General features: G+C 36.5%; 1 protein-coding gene across 6 annotated transcripts in view; it reads left to right on the plus strand.

Annotated features, from left to right (window-relative positions):
- Adamts3 (ADAM metallopeptidase with thrombospondin type 1 motif 3) overlaps positions 1–22,353 on the plus strand; it is a 244,478-nt gene that overhangs the window by 194,376 nt on the left and 27,749 nt on the right. For all 6 annotated transcript variants that reach the window (XM_074042034.1, XM_074042029.1, XM_074042030.1 and 3 more), the window contains 6 exons: positions 14,704–14,787; positions 16,587–16,743; positions 17,485–17,590; positions 17,972–18,115; positions 18,854–18,986; positions 20,940–21,053. In XM_074042034.1, coding sequence (XP_073898135.1) covers positions 14,704–14,787; positions 16,587–16,743; positions 17,485–17,590; positions 17,972–18,115; positions 18,854–18,986; positions 20,940–21,053 — 738 coding nt within the window. The remainder of the gene's footprint in view (positions 1–14,703; positions 14,788–16,586; positions 16,744–17,484; positions 17,591–17,971; positions 18,116–18,853; positions 18,987–20,939; positions 21,054–22,353) is intronic.

Below are 22,353 nucleotides of genomic sequence, written 5' to 3' on the forward strand. Positions count from 1 at the left end.
TAATTTCTTTGGATTGTCTGCCTTTTTGTTTTCCATGATTAAAATTAAATTTCATATGCTTATCCTGAAGAAGAAAAAACATCTTGATCTTAGAAATCATGGTTTTATTTATATTAATATTTAAGTCTATCTGTGCATCATATTTTTGTTTATTGAGCTGTCAAATTATAAAATTATGCATGTGCCATATCACTGTGATGGGGCAATGAGTATAGAAACTCAAACACTTTTATATTTATTCATTTGTACTAATTCCTGTCGTGAAGGTGAAATAACATACATTAAACAAATTACTAGGTTTGGTAATAGGTATGAATTGATCTATAGTTGGGTAATCCTGTACATGCTATTAAGTTTGCACCATTGCTTCAGTCTCATTATCTGTATAATGAGAAAAATAATAGGAATAAGGAAAGAAATAAATGAATAAGTATGAATCATGTGCTTTGTACAGTAGTGTAAGTACATGAATCAATATACAATCATATTTTGGTTTTCCACATCAAATTTTATTTTCTAAATTGTCTAATACTGAAAACTTCCTGTGGAGATGCTGTTCTCCCTTGCATCATTCATTGTACCCCTGGGCAGCTTTCTTCCACCACTAAGTAGACAACCAGTATAGTATAATTGGTGCTCAAAACTACAGAGGGCTCTGGGAGCATACAGAAGAGATTTTATTGGTCTTTGTCCTGGCAGACATAGTCAAAGTAAAAAGATAAACTCATGAGAAAATTAGAAAAAAGTTAAATGAATAGAAAACATGCCATTATTAAGACGTATTGATGGCTCTGTAATTTAAATGTTGCAACATTTTAGAAAAAGGAGCGATGACCATGGCCATCTCATGAAGTGATCAGAATATTAAATTGGGACTTAAGAGAGTGAAGCATTAGTTCTAGCCTTGCCTACTACTGGTTGGCTGTTTTGCCTTAGAGAACTCATGTCCCTTCCTGGGACTTTGCTTCAGTGTTTTTAAAATTGAGATTCAACAAATGTTGATTTATTCATCCAGAAGCTCGGAGTTAAACGGAGTCTTTAGGGATTTGGTTTTCTCTTGTTTATTTTGATTTTTTGAGATTAATGTTCTGAAAGCATGTGCCACTTGACCAAGCTCACAGGCCAGTGCAGTGACATGCTATCTGACTTCATAACCCTTCTCTTAACTGCTGTTCTGCAGGGCTTTCTGGAGGAGGTAAGAGAAACAGAAGATGAGGTCACTTATTGATAGACTAGGATCAAATTACAGTACATACGCCTCAAAGGCTCTGCTAAGGGGTATGTACTGGATTTCACAGACAGTGAGAATGTGTGATCAGCTCTTACTGTCAGAATTCTGATGGCTGCATGGAGAGTGGTTTGGAGAAAGAAGTAAGCCTCCTGTGTGGTTGAAGAGAGATTTGATGAGGGGCTGAATCTACGTTGAAGCATGACAATGGAAATGGGAAAAAAACTGGAAATTTTAGGTTGACTAAATATATTCCTTATTCTTATTTTGCTAGGACTATGATGATTCAAGAATCTAGTCATTCTAAATAAATTGACTTTATTAACTAAACTATAAAGAGAGAGAAAACAAGAATCATTAATTTAGTTGCAGTAATTCCTGAATGCAGTTCAAATTTGGAATAAACAAGTAATTTAAAATTCAGTAAGGTAGATTTTTGAAAAATATCAAAATTGGCATAAAGTCATTGACATTTAGCACAAGTTTATGTATTGTGTCCATGTAGAATTCTTTATTAATCTCCTAAACAATGCTAGTGTGGTCTTAGTTATTCCAGTTGATGGACGCTTTGTTTGATTTTAAAAACGGATCAAAAACATTTGTTTTGAATGGATTAAAAACATTTGACATTTATCAATTTATTCCATGTTATATGGCATGCAGCCTTACCATGCTTAGGCATTGCCTATAAGAAGATGAGGGTTTTTTGGTAGCTTTGGGATTTGAACTTAGGGCCTCATGCTTGCTAGGCAGGCAGCCCACCACTTAAGACACAGACCCCGAGTCCGAATGGTTTTTTTTGTTGTCGTTGTTTTTTTAAATAAAATTTTACCAACAAAGATTGGTGGCAGTACTTGTGCTAAACCATATAAGGAAAGGAAGGGAGGGAGGAAAGCTTTGAATTGAAAGGAGTTTGGTTATGTAGTCAATTAAGAATGATTTGAATGACTTTTGAAAGGGGAATTTTAATATTAGAAAAATAATATGCTAACATATCAACTTTATATAAAGTTTAAATTAAAAGTTTGATCCAAGAATGTCATTCTTGAGTTTGTTCTAAATTTGTAAAATGTTCAGTTCTCTAAGAGGTTTTATATAACTTGCCACAATACCTTATCCTGTGGAGTTTTGACACTTTTGTTCTTAGCAGGTTAAGAACAGGAAACAGGATTTGGTAAAGGCCATGTAATAAAAACAACTCTCCCAGATATGAAAATTTGATTTGCAGGGAGTATAACTGGTTGGAGAATCCTGTAATTTTTACGGGAACTTGCTAAGTTTTTATTAAATTGTTAAGTAAAAATCAATTAAAAGGGCACAAAAGATGTACTCATTTGTTCCCATCGTTTTTAAAAACTAGAATGTCTTGTAGCCACCTCACTCTTACCTAGTATTTACCATAAATAATCTTGCTTTTGCAAATCTCGGGCATTTTCTTTCTTCACATGTTTTATACATTTCGGTGATGTTTTAGGGTACAGCTTTTTGTCTCCTTTCTTTGCTTCTTCAGTGCCTTCCTGCTTAACACATTTATTTATGACAAAATAAAGGAAACATCATCCATTCCAAGAGTGACTAAAATGAACTTATCTGCCTTGATTTCTTGTCTAGCAAGCCAGAAAATAGTTGAGTTTTATACTCATTAGTAATAGAGAATCACAAAATCCATGTATAGGAAATACTAGTCAGAATTTCAAGTTGTTACTTGTATAAAAGTGAATCTATTCTTTCAACATTTATTGAACCATCAGTAAAATGATCCCTGCTCTCAAGATGCTTATAATTTAAGGGTAAAACTACAAATCATGGGCTTTTACACTTGGAATGATTTTAGAAGCTTGTTAATGCAAGCTCTTCATTTTGTGGATGAGGAAGTAAAGGCACAAATATCCTCTACTATTTTGATTTCTGTGACTGTTGTTGGTTAGAGGAAATAAGACATTTCAGAAAAGCTCCTCTTTTTGTAACTTCTGTCAAGATCTGGAACATGGTGGGTGATAGGTATGGCAGCAGTTACAGTCCACTCTCATGCATTTGTTCTTTGTCCTCCAAAACAGCCTCCTTTCCTTTGTTCCTTCTGCTCCATCTCCATTCTTTCTGGTGAGATTTCATTTATCTGGATCAGGATGAACTACTAGTTCCTTTGAACCCTTTACAAATTATTCCCTTGTTAGTGTAAGCTATGTGAATTCCCTGAGAGCAGTTTTCTAGAAGGCTGTTGTTCCTTGAGCATAAATATTGTCTGTTATTAAGTGTTATATTTATAGCATCCAAACTAGTGATTGCCACATAGTAGACATATAATAACATTTTCATTGGTTCAGTCTTTTTTAACAAATAGGAAGTGGTGGACACAAAAAATTTATCTCCTGTCCACAGCAACTTACGGACTAATAGAAAATCAAATACACACATCGTAGGTATATAAGAGCTATGCAGAGAGCCAATAATTTGCCAGGAATAAAAGTGATGACCAATGGGTGAGAGGAGTTATACATAGACATAATGGTCAAGAAAGCCTTCTCTCTGTTAGCACATTGGCTCATGCTGTAATTCCAAGATACTTAGAAAGCAAAGATAAGATGATTGCAGTTTGAGTCCAGCCTCAGCAAAAATGTCACTGAGACCCCATCTCAACCAGAAAGCTGGACATAGTGGCTTATTTTATAATTCCAACTACATATGAGCTATAGGTAGGAAGATCACAGTCCAAGGCTGGCCTGGACAAAAAGTGTGAGATCCTATCTGAAAAATAACTAAAGCAAAAAAAGCTAGAGGCATTGTTCAAGTGAAAGAGTGCTTGCCTAGCAAGTGCATAGTCCTGAGTTCAAACCCAATATCATTAAAAATACCTTTTCTCAAGAACTGATGATTACATTGAAACTGACAGTAAAAGAGCCAGCCATTGAACCAAAAGAAGGCTGATATGGCTCAAGCCTGCTATGCAAGGGTCAGGTGGAACTTTGAGAAGAAGGCAAGCCACTTGCAGATCATAGGAGGACTTTGAATACAATTTCAAGTGCAGGGCAAAGATTTGAAAACCAGTTACTGCCTCTCTAACTTATAAAGAATAGACTGGAAAAGCCTGGGGTCAATGAAGGCAGACAGACTCCAAATTAACAGCTGGTGTCCAAGGCAAGAAATGATGGCTTACTGAACACTGATTGTTGCAGTAATTTCAGAGGATTTATGGTGGATCAATGAGCTGAGGGAAGGGAGCAATCCACAATGATGGATACTATTTTTCTTCAATATTCTGTGGGGCCATTTATAAAGACAAGGTGGTCTATAAAAAGACAGATTATTTGGGATCAGTGTTAGTGATGAAATCTTTCAAGGGCTTTGAAATCAGCCTGTCTTAGGTCCAAATTCCAAAAAGGATTTCTTGTTACTGAAAATAAAGGCTCATTCTGTGCCCAGTCCCCTGATGAACACTTTAATTAGTTCACACTCCCTAACCCAAAGATGTGTTCATTTTTCATCCTGATTTACAAATGAGGAGATTGTGATTTAAAGAAGTTGGGGTCAGAAAGCTAAGCAGCCATGACTTTGAGCCCAGACAGATCTCTCTCACTCTGAGCTCCATGTTCTTCCTCTCCAGCCTCACTGCCTCTCATTACAAAGCTTGTCAGATACAACTCTGGTGTCTTTCTTCTACCTGCTTCTTCATCTTGTTACGCTATTCAAGATACTGCTATGAGGATTTAATTGCTTGATTGAATCAAACCAGTTATCAATTTAGTTTAAGAGGCCACCAGGAAACTGGGTGCTGGTGACTCTTGCTTGTAATCCTCGCTGCTTGGGAGGCTGAGCTCAGGAGAATCACCATTCCAGGCCAACCCCAGGCCAAAAAAAAAAAAGCTAGGGAGACCCCCCCCACAACAGGAAAAAAAAGCTATGCACAGTGGCACATGCCTATCTTCCCAGATATGGCAGGAAGCACATGGGAGGATTGAGGTCCAGGCCAGCCAGGGGAAAAAACAAGACCCTTATTTCCAAAATAATCCAAGCAGAAAGGGCTGAAGGGATGGCTCAAACAATACAGCACCTGCCTCGTAAGCGTGAGGCCCTGATTTCAATCCCCATACTGATTTTTATGGTTTGGAGTAAGGATATTTTCCTTCATTGTGCCAGATATTCCCCATCAGTGACACTGTACTGCAGGTGACAGGTATCCTTGTCATTTGTGACATCTATGAAGTGATCTTCTGGGTGTATTATGCCTATTGAAATTAATTAGTGTCCTGCAGAGAATGGACTCTATTCCTTAATCTCAGGTTTATCAAGCAAAAAGAAAACAATCTGTCTGAAAGGATGCTTCTCAATATATAAAAAAGGAAAAGCAATCTGCGCTTCTAAGAAATCATAAATAATGAATAGAGAATCCATTAATTTTTTGTCAGTTGAAGTTGGCTACTTATAATGGACAATTAACAGCAACTACTAGATAGGAAATCAGGCTTCCTTACACAGTATTTTTTAAAGGAAACCTAGAAATGACCCAAACATTGTATGCACATATGAATAAAAAAACTATGCTAAAAATAAATAAATAAATAACCACACACACAAAAATAAAAAAATAAAGGAAACCTAGACTCCACAAAACTATTCTGGTTTTCACAGAGCATAATAAATTTAAGTGTTACCAAATATGTGTGATTACTGGTTACTTAGTAACAATTAAATTGATACACTGCCTTTGATTTCTTAATCAGTGTTTCTGGAAGCATTGAATGAGCGCAAGGCAGAGTTATCCCAAGAGTACAGTGTTCAGGTAACCAAAGCAAATCATGTAGCTGTTTTCTGTTTTAAGTCATTATCTGGAATCCATTTTTTACATTTGAATTCATGTCGGTCCTCTAGGCATTTATTCGCCCAGCATTCAGTCTTCTTTAAACCCAAACCTGTTAGATCCTTGGGAGGCAAAAATTAATAAAATTTAGCTCTTTCCCATAACTCTGAACCCTAACAAGTGAAATCAACAAGTAATGGTAATAAAATGTGATGGTTTCTTCAGATGGTTCAGCCAGAAAACACTATGCAAACATGGAACTGAAAAGGAGAGAACATGGCAATGAAGTCTTCACAGAGGATGTGTCATTAGAGATAGACTTTAGAGTATGAACTGCTGCAGAAAGGGAAAATGGTGACTCTGGAACCACTGTAGGCTTATCTGTGTCAAAGCCAAAAGGTATCTGGGAGAGATGGCAAATGAACTGGATAGAGAAGCTGAGACTAACTGAGAAAATTATGTATTGCATCCTTAGGAGCTTGAATTTTATCTTGCTGATGAGTAGTTGTAAAGGGCTTTAAAGAGGGTTAGTGATTTCATTGATGTTTGTGTTAGAAAGGAAGTTCAGGATGCATCAGGATGATTTGGAGGAGAGACTGTAAGACAATGTGCCATGAACACAGGTGTGAAAGTGCCAGAGTCAGGGGATGGACCATGGTCCACCTATCTGAGTTCATACTCCTTACCGTGTAAATGACACTTCCCTGCCTCAACAGACTGTTTTCATGTTCCCAATGTGGTACAACGTACAGGTCACAGATACAGACCTCACTGAGTACAAATCACCTCAGGCACTACTCATATATATACACACAGTTTCCCAGAAATACCCTGCACCTATCTTTCTCGAAGCTAGTGCTCAATCTCGAGCTAAATTAACACAACAGCATCCACACACAGTTGTTGCCTATTGGGTTCCATTGGTTTTACTGAAGCATCTCTGCTTCCTCTTCTCTTTCTCCATTGGCTCCACAGCCCGACGTTCCTTTCCTGAAACTCACACATTCTTCTTTCTTACAGCTCAGATATTGGACCAACCTTATCTTTCCCTGGTTTAGTCCCTGTTGCTAGGGCTGAACAGATGGCTCCAAAGCATGAGAGAGGCGTCAGTGTTAGATAAACATTTGCAGTGCATCAGTTTGTAGGTATTGGTTGAAGTAACAGCAGTGAATGAAATATTGCTGGGAAAACATGTCAGAAGAAGACGGTTGAAAAACAAAACCTTGAGAAATGCTGATGTGTAGGGATAGGGAGAGGAACTAATCTTGCTAAAGAAACAGTACGACACCAATTTAGAAAGTAACATATATGTACATGGAAGCAAAACTGGGGATCTTTCTATATAGCTATCCTCACCTCAACTAGCAAAAACCCCTGGTCCTCCTTATTAATGTTTATACTCTCTCTTCAACAAAATTAGAGATAAGGGCAAAACAGTATCTGCTTGGAAGTGAGGGGGTGGAGGCAAAAGGGAGGGGGTGGGGGAAAGGGAGGGGGCAGAGGAACAGGTGAGTAATGACCCAATCATTGTATGCACATATGAATAAAGGAAATAAAAAAAAAAAAAGAAACAGTACGAAATGCCACAAAGCAATGTAGGCTGATTGTTCTTGAAGAAAATTGGAGAATTTTAGGAAAGTAATTCCCAGAAAGGGAGAGATTGAATAAGTGAATGGAGAGTTGATTTTTTTGAGCAAATGGAGGAAGTGAGAAGGAGAAGAAGAAAACAAGACTCAGCATTTCCACTATGATAGGAAAGGTAGTTTTGAAAAGCAATCAGGCATTGGCAACAAATAGATATATTTAAACTTCTTCTCTGCTAATCATTTTGGGGAAATATTCTACAGTATAACTTATCCTAGTCTCAGTATCTTACATAGTAGTGATAAGGACATCCCCTCTGCAGAGTTCAGAACTTTCTCTTATATGTTGAACTCTTGCCTTTGTGAAGATTACTCTTTCCTCAGTGTCCCCTGACCATGTCCTTCTAGTTCTTGGGTTTCCCTGTCCTGACTAGCTTGTCTCAAGCAAATGTCTTTCTGTCCCTCTCCTCCTTTATTCCATTACTTACATATGTTTTCTTCATAGCACCTGTTTTTGTCTCAAATGAACTTTGCATTATTTTTTTCCTTGCTTTTAGCTTGTTTTTTCCATTAGGATACATGCTTGATAAGAGCATAGGTTCAAATTAATTTCCTATTCAGTTCCATATCACTCTGACATTTAGGCACATAGCAACTATCCAAGAAATACTTGTTGTGAGTATTACTGAATAGTAGTTATAAGTAGTATGGGATTGAAATTGAAGGCAGAAAAATTTTCAGGTTGGAATTAGCTACCTACTCAGAGTAAAAGGAATATTATAGAGCACAACCCTCTATAATATTGGATATTTGAAAATCCATTTAGGTATGTTTTTGAAACTATTATCTACATAAGAGATAATAGTTAACAGAATGATATTTTTAATAGATCATTTTGGAATTCTTTTATGCTCAGCCAGGGCCACTTAGGCTATCTTGACATACTTTAGCTAACTGAAAGTTTCTCTGAAAAAAAAATTCATATGCATGTGCTATTTGCGTCTATGTGAAAATATTAATAATCATCTTTTATACTTTCTTGCATTTGTAAAGACCAGAAATCATTTTAAGCACTCTACATATATGAACTCACTTATTTCTTCCAACAGCTCTGTGGGAACAATACTATAGTTACTCCATTTTACAGATAAGGAAACTGAGGCACAGAGACAATTAAATAACATGTTCAAGGTCACATAGCTAAGACCATACTCTGGCAGTTTGGCTGTAGAGGCACATTCTTAACCATCATGCTACACAGCCTCTCAAAACCTAATCCACCCATCTGAAAGAAAAATGAGTGTTGCTTTGTTGAAGCCATACAAAGCTGTTCATCAGCTAGTCAGACAAAGCAGGTCAGATTGTCCTGCCAGGGAATTGTCCTGGAAGAAACTGTCCTGTCCGGGAACAAACCAGGAAGGAATTTTCCTTTCAAGGAAAGGAATACTTGATTTGATTTTTACCTTTTTGCTCTTTTCACATCATTGGCAACTTCATGCAATTTAAGGTCAGCTGAAAATTGAATTAATATTCTGTTTACCCCTTCTCCTAAAGGTTCAACCCTGAACACCGCATAGAAACTCTACCCAGAGTTCAATAGGTTGGGTCTTGTGATGAAAAGATGTTCGGTTTTGCATAGACATACTTTGATTTGCATTGTGTGGTGTAAAATACATGATTTCTTAGAATGTTTGTGCTTTAATGGTTTTCTTACAACCCAAAACACTGATTATGTATCTGATCCTATTTTTTTCTTACTCAGGTTTTTCACTGACTTTCTCTAATTGTTTTTTTCCCAATATGTTTAGTATATCATTATACTGATAATTAATAGTTATTTATACTGAATTCAGAATCCAGGTGCTCATTTCTTTGAAATTTACATGAAAGATTGTGAAATTTTTAAGTTCTTTCTCAAAACAGTTCCAAACTATATTATCAAACTCAAAGGTAGTCATCAATCACTATTAATCTAAAACATAATCTTTTCTCGAGTAATAAGATTGCTGTGGTCTGCTGTTCTGTGGAATTGTAGGAAAATGGTTAAAAGCACTGACTGGAATTAGAATGCCTAGGTATTCATCCTTTGCTTTAACTGTATGATATTGGACGAGTTATTTCTCTGGGTCTCAGTTTCTTTAGATACAAAATGGGAATGATATTACCTTTAAATTTGTTTCATGGATTACTTGAAACATATATATAGATTCAAATGTTTAAAACAGTGAATGGCCAGGCATGGTGGCTCACACCTATAATTGTAGCTACCCAGGAAACAGTGATCAGGAGGATTGCAATTCAGAGCCAGCCTGGGCATATAGTTAAAGAGACCCTATCTCGAATACATACAACACAAAAAAGCACTGGTAGATTGGCTCAAGTGATAGAGCACCTGACTCACAAGCATGATGCCCTGAGTTCAAACCCCAGTACTGCTCCCTTCCAGAAAATGTGTTTGGGGGGCTGGTGGAGTGGCTCAAGCGGTAAGAGCATCTGCCTAGCAAGTGTGAGGCCCTGAGTTCAAACCCCACTGCCACCAAAAAAAAAAAGGAAAACAGAAAATGTGTTTGGAACATGGAAAATTGATCTAACATTAGCTGTAGATTTTGGTTGCTGTTGATATTGCTTTTACATCAGAATAAAATTCTTTCTCTGTCACTAAAAGTCATAAAAGTACTTTCTAACAAATATTAGTCCCTCCTGATAAATTTGAGTTGTTAATTCGGTATAGTATGCTTTTAATTCTTTTTACATATCATTTATTGAGTGGTTAAAAGTAGCCAGCTCATAGGGGTTTCTTGATATATCTTATGTAATATCATAATCAGGGGACATTAAAATCTAAATAAAATGTTTTCAATATTTTTCTTTACCTTTAAGAGTCAAGTGAGCAGACATTCAAAATTTAGCATTTTCCTCAGAATGTTTTTTAATTTTATTTAATTTTGTGTATGTGTAAATATGGGAAAGGATTGCCATACAAAGTGCAAGTGAGTCCCTGAGGTGTGTTAAACAAAGGCCATGACCATCTCTAAAATGTGTATACTGCCACCTGCTGGAAAGAGCCTCTCCAAGCCCTGCAGACAGTGTTTTCACAAATAAGTCATAGTGTCAAATGATTTTTCTAGATAATTTAAATTCCATCTTTTATCTGATTGAGATTTAACATATTCAGATAAAAGCATTTTAATTCTCTTTCAGTGAAAAGCATAATGGGGCAACTGGTTTTTGTTTATTTATTTATTTTTTTTGACAGTACAGAGGTTGGAACTCAGGGTCCTGCACTTACTGGGCAGATGCTCTACTTTCTGAGCCATGCCTCCAGTTCTTTTTTGCTTTAAGTTCTTTTTCATGCACATCTCACTGTTTTGCCCAGGGTCGCCTCAGACTTCCATCATCCAACCTATGGCCTCCTGTGTAGTTGGAATCACAGGTATGAACCACCATACCCTGCTTTATTGATTGAGATGGGGTCTCACTCAGGCTGGCCTCAAACTGCAGACCTATCTATCTCCAACTGGGTTTACACTCATTCACAACTGTTTTCTTGAGAGAAGGTTTATCAAAACATACCCTTAAAACTTTTTGCATAGGTAAGGATGGGTACTAAAGGACTTTGAATTTTGCTGAGTGTAGTTGTGTGGCATTTTGCTTGACTTGTGCAAATACTCTATGAAACAGGCAGAGCCACTATAATTACAGTTTGCCAACAGGAAACCTGTGCCCCAGAGAGGTCAAATACCCACAATAAGGTCACTCACTTATCCACAGCAGAGCTGGGATCATTATCCATGACTGAATATCTAATCCAGCAACACTCCATATTCCACTGACTCCTCTCCCATCCTATATGCATCTCAGGCATGGATAGGGCCTGGAAAGATGAAAGGCCACCCAAATTATTGAGTGCATCTTCAAACTGAATAATGTGTAGGACACAGGTTTTTATCCTTGAAAAGCAAATTAATAAGGAAGATCTTGATTTAGCACAGTATAGATACCTACTAATGTTGAATTGTGACATTGAAAAAACTTTCTGCTATGTAAAAGTATCCCTCCTTTATATTTGGGATTTTTTGGCTCTGGAATAATATACTTTGTGAGTTTAAAAGTTGTGTGCTGACTTAGAATATTCCATAACTAATTTTGATTTTTACTGAAGCACTTGTTATCTAAGTAGCCTGGCATAAGGATGACTTTTGTTAAATAGTTACTTTTCTTTTAGTGAATGTTAATCTGACTTTTAAAGAAGTATCATTCTACTCATTACTGTTTGGTAATGCAATATTGCTATTATACTTTCTTATCAGTGTACTGATTTTAAAATTTACCAAGTGCAAGTGACTTTACCCATTGAGGGCAACAATGTGCACATTTTATACCAACTCAAATATCACAAACTATTTGTTGTTATTACCACCTTTCCTTCACTTTATGAGTCTCAGATCTTCTGTTTGGGGTGCTTCCTGTGACATTTATGTATTACAAATGCTACAGTCATCACTGCTGTTCAGCAATGGCTGTGCCTCTTGCTCTCTGTCACTTCTTCTCTAGAAATTAACTTACTTTTTTCCCTATAAACTTTCTTTAGTTTTAAATTTTATTATTCTTCAAGTTGGTTTATTATAACACTGTTTATAACTTTTTTTAAAAAAAATCAAGTGCTTTTACAGTTCACTCATAATAAATAACTTTGTGTTACACCTTTGTATGTGAGACCACATTTTGAATTTGAAACAGCTCCTGTATAAGAAGTCTGTTGGAATGTCCATGAGTTTCTGAATGAATGTGTTAGGGACACATCTGGGTATAGACTTTTTACTTTTATTGGAACTATAATGCTAGGAATTTTTTTACTAGATAATTAATCAAGAAGAAGAGGGTGGGGATATTCAGTCTTCAGTTAGACAGTATGAGGTATGGTGTAGGATAAGAGAATGAAGAAATCACAGATTTTGGTGTAGCATCCAGTTTTTCTTTATGTTGAACTGAAAACTACCCTTTGAATAATGTGGTTCTAGTTTTAGTTTCTATAGGTATAAAGCATAAATCTAACTTCCCTTCCATATGACAGCTATTTAGTCTTCTTTCTGGATTTTTCATTTCCTGTACTCTGATGCTGTTTAGAGGACTTTCCATCCTCATATTATAAAATATGTTTGCATGAGTTAACTATTTTAATTCTTAACCCAATCCTGTAAGATAGTATTTTTGGCGGGGGTACTGGGACTTGAACTCAGGGCCTCACTCTTGATAAGCAGGCGCTGTACCACTTGAGCCACTCCACCTGCTTAAGATAGTATTTTTAAACAAATCCATTTGATTCAGACTCAGAGAGATGAAAATCTCACGAGCAGTGAGGAGCTGGACCAGGATTATCTGAGACGTCTCATGTCTAGGATGTTGACCTCCATCTTTCCCCAACTCTTCTTTATATGGCACATTTGTGGGGTTTTCTTCTCTTCCCTGAATGCTATCATGTTTGTTGAATTCCTGTCTTATAAGATAGCACAGAAAAATTAACTCAAGAGTTCAGGTATACTCTAGCCAAGAATGGGACAACTTCAGCATGAGCTACCTGCTGCATTACTATGTGATTTAAGAATATTTTGCAGATTTTTTTTCACATCTTGGCTTATCTTGCACAGGTCTTAAATTGGACTTCACTGTTCTGTGCACACGCATGTGTGCACATGTATGCATGTGTGTTTATAAATGTATGTGTGTAAATATACACACATGTTTTTCCACTTAAAAGAAGTTTACATCTTTTCTTGTGAAAGTACACTTTGTCATCTGTAGTATATTCTGGCTGAGTCAGGTCTTTTTCTTCCATCTTTGCTGTTCTTTCCCTTTTGTTTTTGTCTATAAATTCACTGGGAATGCCTTAATGTACAATCGAAGGCCTTGATTTTTTAAGGTGTCTGTGTAGTCACGCTAGATTCTTGATACATTAAATTGAGTTTCCTGGTTTGTTTCTTGGTCAGCGTAGCAAGTCACAGATTTAAAATTTATGTATTTCTCTACTGACAGCATTCCATGGTTCCTGAGTTATATGTATTTTTAAAGCCTCTTCCTATGAGATTATGTCTATCTTTCTTCTGACGGTTTTAGATTTGCTGCTGTGCCTACTGTCCAAGCCTCCTGGGTCTCAGGTTAAATTGTAATTCATTTCCCTCCCTCATTTAGTTATTGTGACAAGTGTTGGATCCTTGTTCTTGGGAACAGCTAAGAATTTTGTAATCTAGCCATCTTTCTCATTCCTGCTAGCATTTGCCAAGTTGAGCAGTTTTTGTTTGCACTCATTTTGCACTGGCTTAATCAGAAGATGCAATTATAGTCCACTTTAGATTAATATCTGCCAATAACTCACTGTGTGACTTTGCATATCACTTAATCTCTCAGGCTTCATCTTCCTTGTCTGTAGAAGTCGGAGTTGAACTATGACCTTTAAAGTTGCTTTAATTCCAATTTCTGTGGTATTAAGCCATACAAAATCACTTTGAAAAAGTTCAGTCTAACTTTAAAAATTAAGTAGCAAGCAGTGATTCAATTTAGCTCTTCTGAGTTGCATCTAGAGCTGAGGGTCATCTGACATTCATGTGTATAATCACCTTAATAGTTCAGATATTGAAAGACATCTGTCCTATAGTACTTTTAAATTATTACCCCAGCTGCTATATACAGGGGAGCGCTGGGAGTCACCCTGCTGGCCACATGGACCTCCCAGTGGAAAATGCTTGCTGTCTGTTTTCCTCCAGTTTGGCTGCAGGGCCTCTCAAGGTCATTCTTTAGTAGGTGCTTTTGGTGGATCTTATCTGTTGCATCAACAAACATAGATACATGCTTCACACACAGAGACTCTTTAACACTACAATAGTTTAATGAAGCCCTTTTAGAGCACATTTTCTATGTTCATATTACTGCGGAGTTCACAGAATCAGTAAATTACTTCACTTCAGAGTTCATCTTAAACTAAATTTTTTTAAAGTAATTTGACTCCAGTAGTTGTGGTGGTTTGCAACCTTTAAAAGTTGCACATCTCATGAAATCCTTCATGTTGCCTTTCTTTTAGCAATCATCTGCTCTGTTTCCAGGTGAATGAAATTTACCATGAGGAGTCCCTGGGAGTGCATATAAATGTGGTCCTGGTCCGCATGATAATGCTGGGTTACGCAAAGGTAAAATGTCTTAAAATTTGTGAGTTGTGAACATTAAGGGCTGGGTTAGAGGTGCAAGACTTAATGCCTGAAGCTGCAGAGACCCTTTGTCTCATATGGACCCCTGGTTGCCCCAGGCTGAGGAGGAGAAGTTGTTACAATGAGTGGAGATCTCCAAATTAGAGCAGCTAGTGATTCTTAGGCTGCTGTTGTCTTTCTTACTTCTGCATAATAAAGCTGTAGATAGGTGTCTTGGCTTTAGGCATAGCTGACTGAGTGAAAATAAATGAATGCCATTAAGAGAAAAGAATTTTCTTAGCTTGTTATCAAGTTTGTCATTCATATATTCATTCAAAAGTGCCTATAGTAAGTGCCTACTATGTGACAGATACTTTCAAAGTGCTTGGAATATATCAATGAAGAAACAAAGATTTTTCTCTTAATTTGTTACATAACATTTTACATGTATTTTTTTTACTGAAAAGCGACACAGTAAATATTTTTCACTTAAAAGAGCTTTAATCTATTTGAAAACAAAACTTTGGATCAAAATGCACATGGTAGGCATTTCATGTAATGTAATTAACTTTAACTAGCTTAAAATGGTATTGGATATGCTTCTGTCTTTGGAAACAATGAAATAGATGAAAAGTATTCTTCCTTTGAGGATGAAACATAGAGGAAGTAACTTGGCAATTTTCTTGATGTTTAAAATTACATGTCCCTCTCCCATAATTAAGCCTCCTGATTATGAAATACTAGTGAATTTCTCCATATAAGATATGGCAAGATCCCGTGTGTTTGCATTTCATTCTGTATTTAACATCCATTTATCATTTCGGAATGATAAGGTATCATTGATCTTAGTTTCTGCCATAAACCTGACCTACTTTGCATTGCCACCAAGGAACAAGCTAACTCCAGCTGGAGATGTTAATAGCCTTTGGTTGGTTGTTAAATCATTTGTTTGGAGAAATATCTGATCAGCATGTAACAAACCAAGCTAATTTTACTAAGAATGTAAACACTGATAATAACATTTGCTGAAATTTAACAAAGCTCTCAGTCTGTCATCTGACTAGAGCCTCATTTTAGACTCTGAGTTCAATTCTGGGAAGTACAGCATCTCGGTTCTTAAAGGATGGGCCTTTTCCCCTGAACTATTAACTCCCAACCATACTGTGATGGTGGCAGCATTCCAAGTACCTTAAATTTATCTCTTGGAACTACAAGATAAGAGTTCATCGCTCTTCATTATCATGAGGTTAAATACTGTTGTGGTAAAGTTTTTTAGGAGGAAGTTAACATAATTTGTTTCCCATAAGCTAAGATTTGACCAGCCTTGTCAGCTCATGGAAAAACTTCTATTCTTCCCACGTGTTGATTAATTCTGGACTGAATATATACACAAAAGTCTTAACTAAGATCTTTTACTTTCATATCTCTAGAAAAAAGTCTCATGCCAGAACATTTGTTCTTAACATGTACAAAATTTAGAAGCTGAGCAGAATCAGGAAATATTTTAGAAGTCTAAAATTCTTCCCTTAATGAATACTATTAAGTTGCCTCGCTATAGTAAATCCCAGCATTGGACATTCCCATAAATTGTGTCTGTTAACTTTCACACATAGCATTGATCATTATCAAAATATCCTTCATGGACATTTAGAATTCCCAAACCAAAGTGAATGCCCCAAATGATATTATACTGAATCATTGCTCAAGTATTGCAATTCCCAAATTTCAACTTCAGAAAAAGTTATTAACAGAAGCCTTTAAGAAAACAATATATGTCTCTTTAACATGTTGTTCTCTCTCAGTCCATCAGTCTCATAGAAAGGGGAAATCCATCCAGGAGCTTGGAGAATGTGTGTCGCTGGGCTTGCCAGCAACAAAAACCTGATCCCAACCACTCTGAACACCATGATCATGCAATTTTCTTAACCAGGCAAGACTTTGGACCTGCAGGAATGCAAGGTATTACCATTAATATGTAGAAGACAAACTTAAGGACATGACTTTCAAAACTAATCTTAAAGCAGGCAATCTGCTCAAATGTTCAAATCTCTACTGCCACTTTCCACCAGGCACTAGCCAAACATACATTTTCTTTCCATTGCTTCCAGTGACTTCTGTGGAATTCATAATGTAAATGCCACATAAATACCATAGTAAATTATAGTTGCCTTTAAAATAATGATTGTACATTTGGGGTATGGAGGGGATGCTGTAAAAATGCAGTGTGATTTCCACTAACTATTTCGAATGAGAAGAGATGCCATGAGAAGTGACTGCTGCCAAGGAGCTTTCTTCCAAAGTCAGCTTACATTTATCTAATTAATTCTGATGTGGACTTTGGAAAAAGTAGACTGATGATTTTCTTTTCAACATTGATGAATTTCTGGCTCCTTTCATTGGTACCATGATATGAAGGACCATTTTCTAAAACAGAAAGGCAAGGCTTAGCTGGGGGGTAGAACAGAATGGTAACCCAGACAGTTCTTTCCCTTAAGAAAGGAGAAAATACAGACCCAGTGAATCTTTTTAGAGACTATTACCTGTGGTTTTCCCAAGAGAATGTGGCATATTGCAGCAGGGAAATAATGCTGCTCCTGTTTGCTGAAACACTGCTCCTCCCCATCCCAGGCAAAGGTCCAGTAGTAATTCTTAATGAGTTTTCTCACAAATGAAAATAAAAGTAATTGTTATTCTCTACAGGATATGCTCCAGTCACAGGCATGTGTCATCCAGTGAGAAGTTGTACCCTGAATCATGAGGATGGCTTTTCATCAGCTTTTGTAGTAGCCCATGAAACTGGCCATGTGTAAGTCACTGTTGACAGCTTTACAGAAAAAAAAGGTCTTTTCTTCACTTCTTCCAGTATTGTTCACACTTTGGGCAGAATGCATGCCAGCATACAATTCTCATCCCTTGCCAAGTGTGAGGAGTTGCGAACAGTGAAGGGGTCATGCACTGAAACTCAATGAGTGCCTGTCTTGTAGAGGCACCTCTGTGCTTTTCATAGCTACAGAATAAGAAAGGCATTTCTGTCAGATTGCTCTTGATTTCCATGTCTGTGACTTCTCCGAGGAAGCAGTGCTGACTTACAAAATACATCTTTCTCAGTACTTATTGTCAAAAAAGAAGCTAAGCAAAAACTGGAGCTTTTCTGAGTCTTACCAATGAGGTCTCCTTTGTGTTCTAGGTTGGGAATGGAGCATGATGGACAAGGCAACAGGTGTGGTGATGAGACTGCTATGGGCAGTGTCATGGCTCCCTTGGTACAAGCAGCCTTTCATCGCTACCACTGGTCTCGATGCAGTGGTCAGGAACTGAAAAGATATATCCAGTAGGTACCCCATTGCATGTAATGAGAGCACTTATAAACATGAAATTGACTCTTGGGACCTTGGTCAGAACAAAGTTCCTAATAAATGAAACTAGAGCTTTGGGGACATGGCTCAAGCAGTAGAACACCTGCCTAACAAGTGTGAAAACTGTAAAACACTAGTACCACTCGGGGTGTTTGTGTGTCAGCGGGGGAGGGAAGTGAAGCTATTATTGATAGTAAAACTTGTCTGACTAGGCGATTTTGGCACCAGAATTCCATAAAATAACCACAATGTTTTAAGCCATAATCCTAGAACATAAATGCACTTTTAACTTCGAGGTGATTTCCTTTTGGTAAATCCTTTATGAAATCTTTGACTAATGGTCAAATGTGAGTTGGAGATGGGGAGAAGATGGTCATGTGATTCCTTCTTGTTATACCACCTGTACTCTGTAATGTAGGTGTTAGGATCTGCCATGCCACACCATGTGGAGGTTCACTTAGTGACATGAGTAAGGCTGCTACGTATGTACTGCATTCCTGAGTCATGCTTGGATTACTTTCCAGGCATGAATAAGGATGAAGGACTTTTTTCTAAATGGAAATAAAATTTTAAAAAGAAAACTTTAAATGTATGCTTATGTGAACTTAATCTAGGTTCTGATAAAATTCTAGAATATATAAGAAAGAGTCCCTTTCACTAAGACTTGGTTTTAAAAGGAACATTTAACTACATGTAATGTTTTCTTCCTGCAGTTCCTATGATTGTCTCCTTGATGACCCTTTTGAACATGATTGGCCCAAACTCCCAGAACTTCCCGGAATAAATTATTCTATGGATGATCAATGTCGTTTTGATTTTGGTGTTGGTTACAAAATGTGCACTGCGGTATGTTACCCACAGTCAATTTAGATTTTGCATCTTGAAATCTATTTGTGTAGCTCCTATCTGAGGAGCTTTACAGATTTGTGGTGGTACAAGTATAAGAATACCTACAAAATATCTTGTGTTTGTTAGGTTGTTAGATGGTAAAGCAAAGTTCTTAAATGTACTATCTTGCTTATTCCTCATGACAGACTAAAAGGGAGCTGTTACACTTTTCTTTTATGGAAGAAAAAGCCCTGAAGTACAGAGGTTAAACAACATTCTGAGGCTATATATCTAGTAAATAGGGTGCTTGTCTTTGAATCGAAACTCTCAGTCTCCAAATCATTGTGCTGTATTCTTCCCCTTGTTTTTGTGATCTTCATATGGCTCTTAAGCTTTGAATACATTGTTTTTCTGTGTCTTGATAGCCCAATATTCCATGCATTTGTGACCATGGGAAAGGGTTCTGCTGGTACATTGCCATATTAAAATCAAATGGCATAGCATAGTTATCAAGATGTGGATGTCATAGATAAGGTGGATCAGGTCTTGGATTTGACACTTATTAAATGTATGACCTTGCCACATTGTTCAATCTTTCTGACTTAGTCTCCTCATGTGTAAATGTGGATGATGATAGTTTTTATCTCCTAGGATTAATGAGAGGATTAAATGGGATAATGCTATTAAAGTGCTTAGCATAATGTAAGCACATAATATATGTTCAATGAATCTGTTAAAATCAGTCTTCCGTGTAATTATTCAGATTAGAGATATGTGTCATTAAATTTCCAAGCTGACCTTTAGTATTTCATGTAAAAAAAAAACAAGAAAAAGAAAAAAGAAAGCCTTTTTATATGTTAGAGCAAACTTTTTGTGTAAGAGTAAAGTAAAAATTATTTTTTGATACCGAAAAGAAATTAATTCAGTGTTTGGAATCTTCCATTTACAGCATTTCACCTGTCTATGAGGTATACACTGTCAACTCCTAATTATCTTCACTAATGCTTTAGATCTAAGAATACCAACAATGTTAATGTCATAAAAAATTCAATTTCTATATTGGCTAATAGTGATTAGAACAAATAAATTCAGGTTTAAAAATGGGCACTAATAGAATCTATGGTCATAAGGCTGTGATAGGTCATTAGCCATGTGAGCAAATAGATAGATGGATAAACTGATATTTTTAAAAGATCTAAAGAATAGTGAGATGTTTGCATTTAGACAGAAAAGAACAGATGAACAAAGAGTAAGCACAAATAATATGTGTGTTTATGTAAACATTTAGATACTATAGTGTGGTGCTTTAAGAAAATAAGACACATTCTGAATAGTAAGAAAAACCAAGATTCTAGTCTGGCTCTGTTACAGTCTTATAACTAACAATAGCTTTAACTTGTCACTTCATTTCTCAGTCACGGATTGGTGTGAGGATAGAGTACATAGAAAGTACACCATAATCTATGTGAATGTATAACTAACTATACCATCATACCTTAACTTACACAGAAAGATTACAGATATTTTCTGCTTTTAGTCAACTAATTATTAGCATTCTATTATTTATTTCTAGTTTGTAACCTACGGGGATGAAGAGAAACAATGTCATAGCTTGAGGGCTATTAAACCATTAAAATTAAATTTCATGTTTAAAATATTCATAATAACTACTAAAAATATTTTTAATTCCAATATTATCTATTTGAAAACCAGAAAATAGAAGCAGCAGGCAGAAACATTAAAAGTCAAGCAGAAAATTCCATACACGTCATTGCTGTTTTAGAAAAGCAGAATATAAGTATTTCCTATTTGGAATTCTTATGCAGTATTTATATTTTTACATGTCACCACTTTGGCTATTAACTTGAAATGAAAATATCCAAGAAACATAACACGAAGAAACTGTATAGAATATAATAGTGCATGTCCTGCTATCTGAGAGTTCACCAAGAGTTTGCGTCTCTCTTCCAGTTCCGGACCTTTGACCCATGTAAACAGTTGTGGTGCAGCCATCCTGATAATCCCTACTTTTGTAAGACTAAAAAGGGACCCCCACTTGATGGGACTGAATGTGCTGCTGGAAAAGTGAGTATATCTATTTATACAATGAAGCTTTATGATATGTTGCATGGTAATCTTTAAAAATCTAGCAAATGGAGAACGTTCTATACTGTCATCTTTATGGAAGCCACAGTACCAAAGATCTCTTTATGGTAATCCACTGAGATAGTGTTTTACTTTCCTGTAATAAATTACCACAAACTTAGTGGCTTAAAGCACCAGAAATATATTCTGTCACAGTTCTGGAGGCCAGAAATCCAATGAGATTCACCTAGCTTAAGTCAGTCTGTGAACAGGGGTCAAACTCCATCCGGAGGTCTTATGGAGTATTTGTTCATTGCCTCTCCCAGCTTCCAGTGGCCAACCACATTTCTTATTTATGGCTACACTGCTCTGACCTCTGCCCTTGTAGTCAATTTGCCTGTTCCTCTTCTGTGGGTATCAAATCTCCCTCCGCTTCTTTCCTGTAAGGATACATGTAGTGGCATATTGGGCCCACCTGGATAAAGCAGGACAATCTCTTTGATTTGAAATCCTTGATTTAATCCACACTCACAAAGACCCTTTTTCCAAATAAGGTCACATTTATAGTTCCAGGGATTAGAAACTGTTGTCTTTGGGACCACCATTCAGCCCACTATAGATAGAATGGGAAGAAACAGCTCAGCAGAAACGCTGCCCCTTGCTAGTAGGATTTGATTTACTTGTTGGCATCCTACTCCTTGTGAAAGCTGCCCAGAAATAAAGTCATGTGAATTTATACAGAAGATTTGGCCTCAGTCCTTCGGGAAAGATGCCCAGAGGTTTTAAATCTCAAATTATGTAGTTGGGCCTGAATGCCTACAAACTGCCAAAGTATGCTTCTCGTAAGGGCAAAGATCCCAAAACAAAGGCACGTTAAGAACTCAAGTTGAAGAGCCATGACTAGTTTAGAAGTAAGATTTTGTAGACAGGACCAAAAGCTGGCAAAGAAGATGAATATAGCTTTTAGCTCTTTTAAAGGTCAATTTCAAATTGTATAAACTACTTCTAATAAATTATGCATGATAATAAACCTGTCATTATGATTACTTGCATTATATCAGACACTGTGCCAACTACATTATATATAGTGTCTTCCTTTGGGAAAGTTCACTTTAAACTTTTATCTGAAAACAAGAGCAATAATGAGTTATTTTTGCTTTATTAAAAAAGATATCCTCTAATCAACTCTCAACATCCAACTGCCCTAAATATAATTGTATTATAATTAAGCTTACAAACATTGGGTTTTAAGCAATAATTTTATTGTATGAAGTATAAAAAAGCAAGTTGAAATGTTGGA

Source organism: Castor canadensis, chromosome 9, assembly GCF_047511655.1.
Source record: "Castor canadensis chromosome 9, mCasCan1.hap1v2, whole genome shotgun sequence".
Classification (NCBI taxonomy): Eukaryota; Metazoa; Chordata; class Mammalia; order Rodentia; family Castoridae; genus Castor; species Castor canadensis.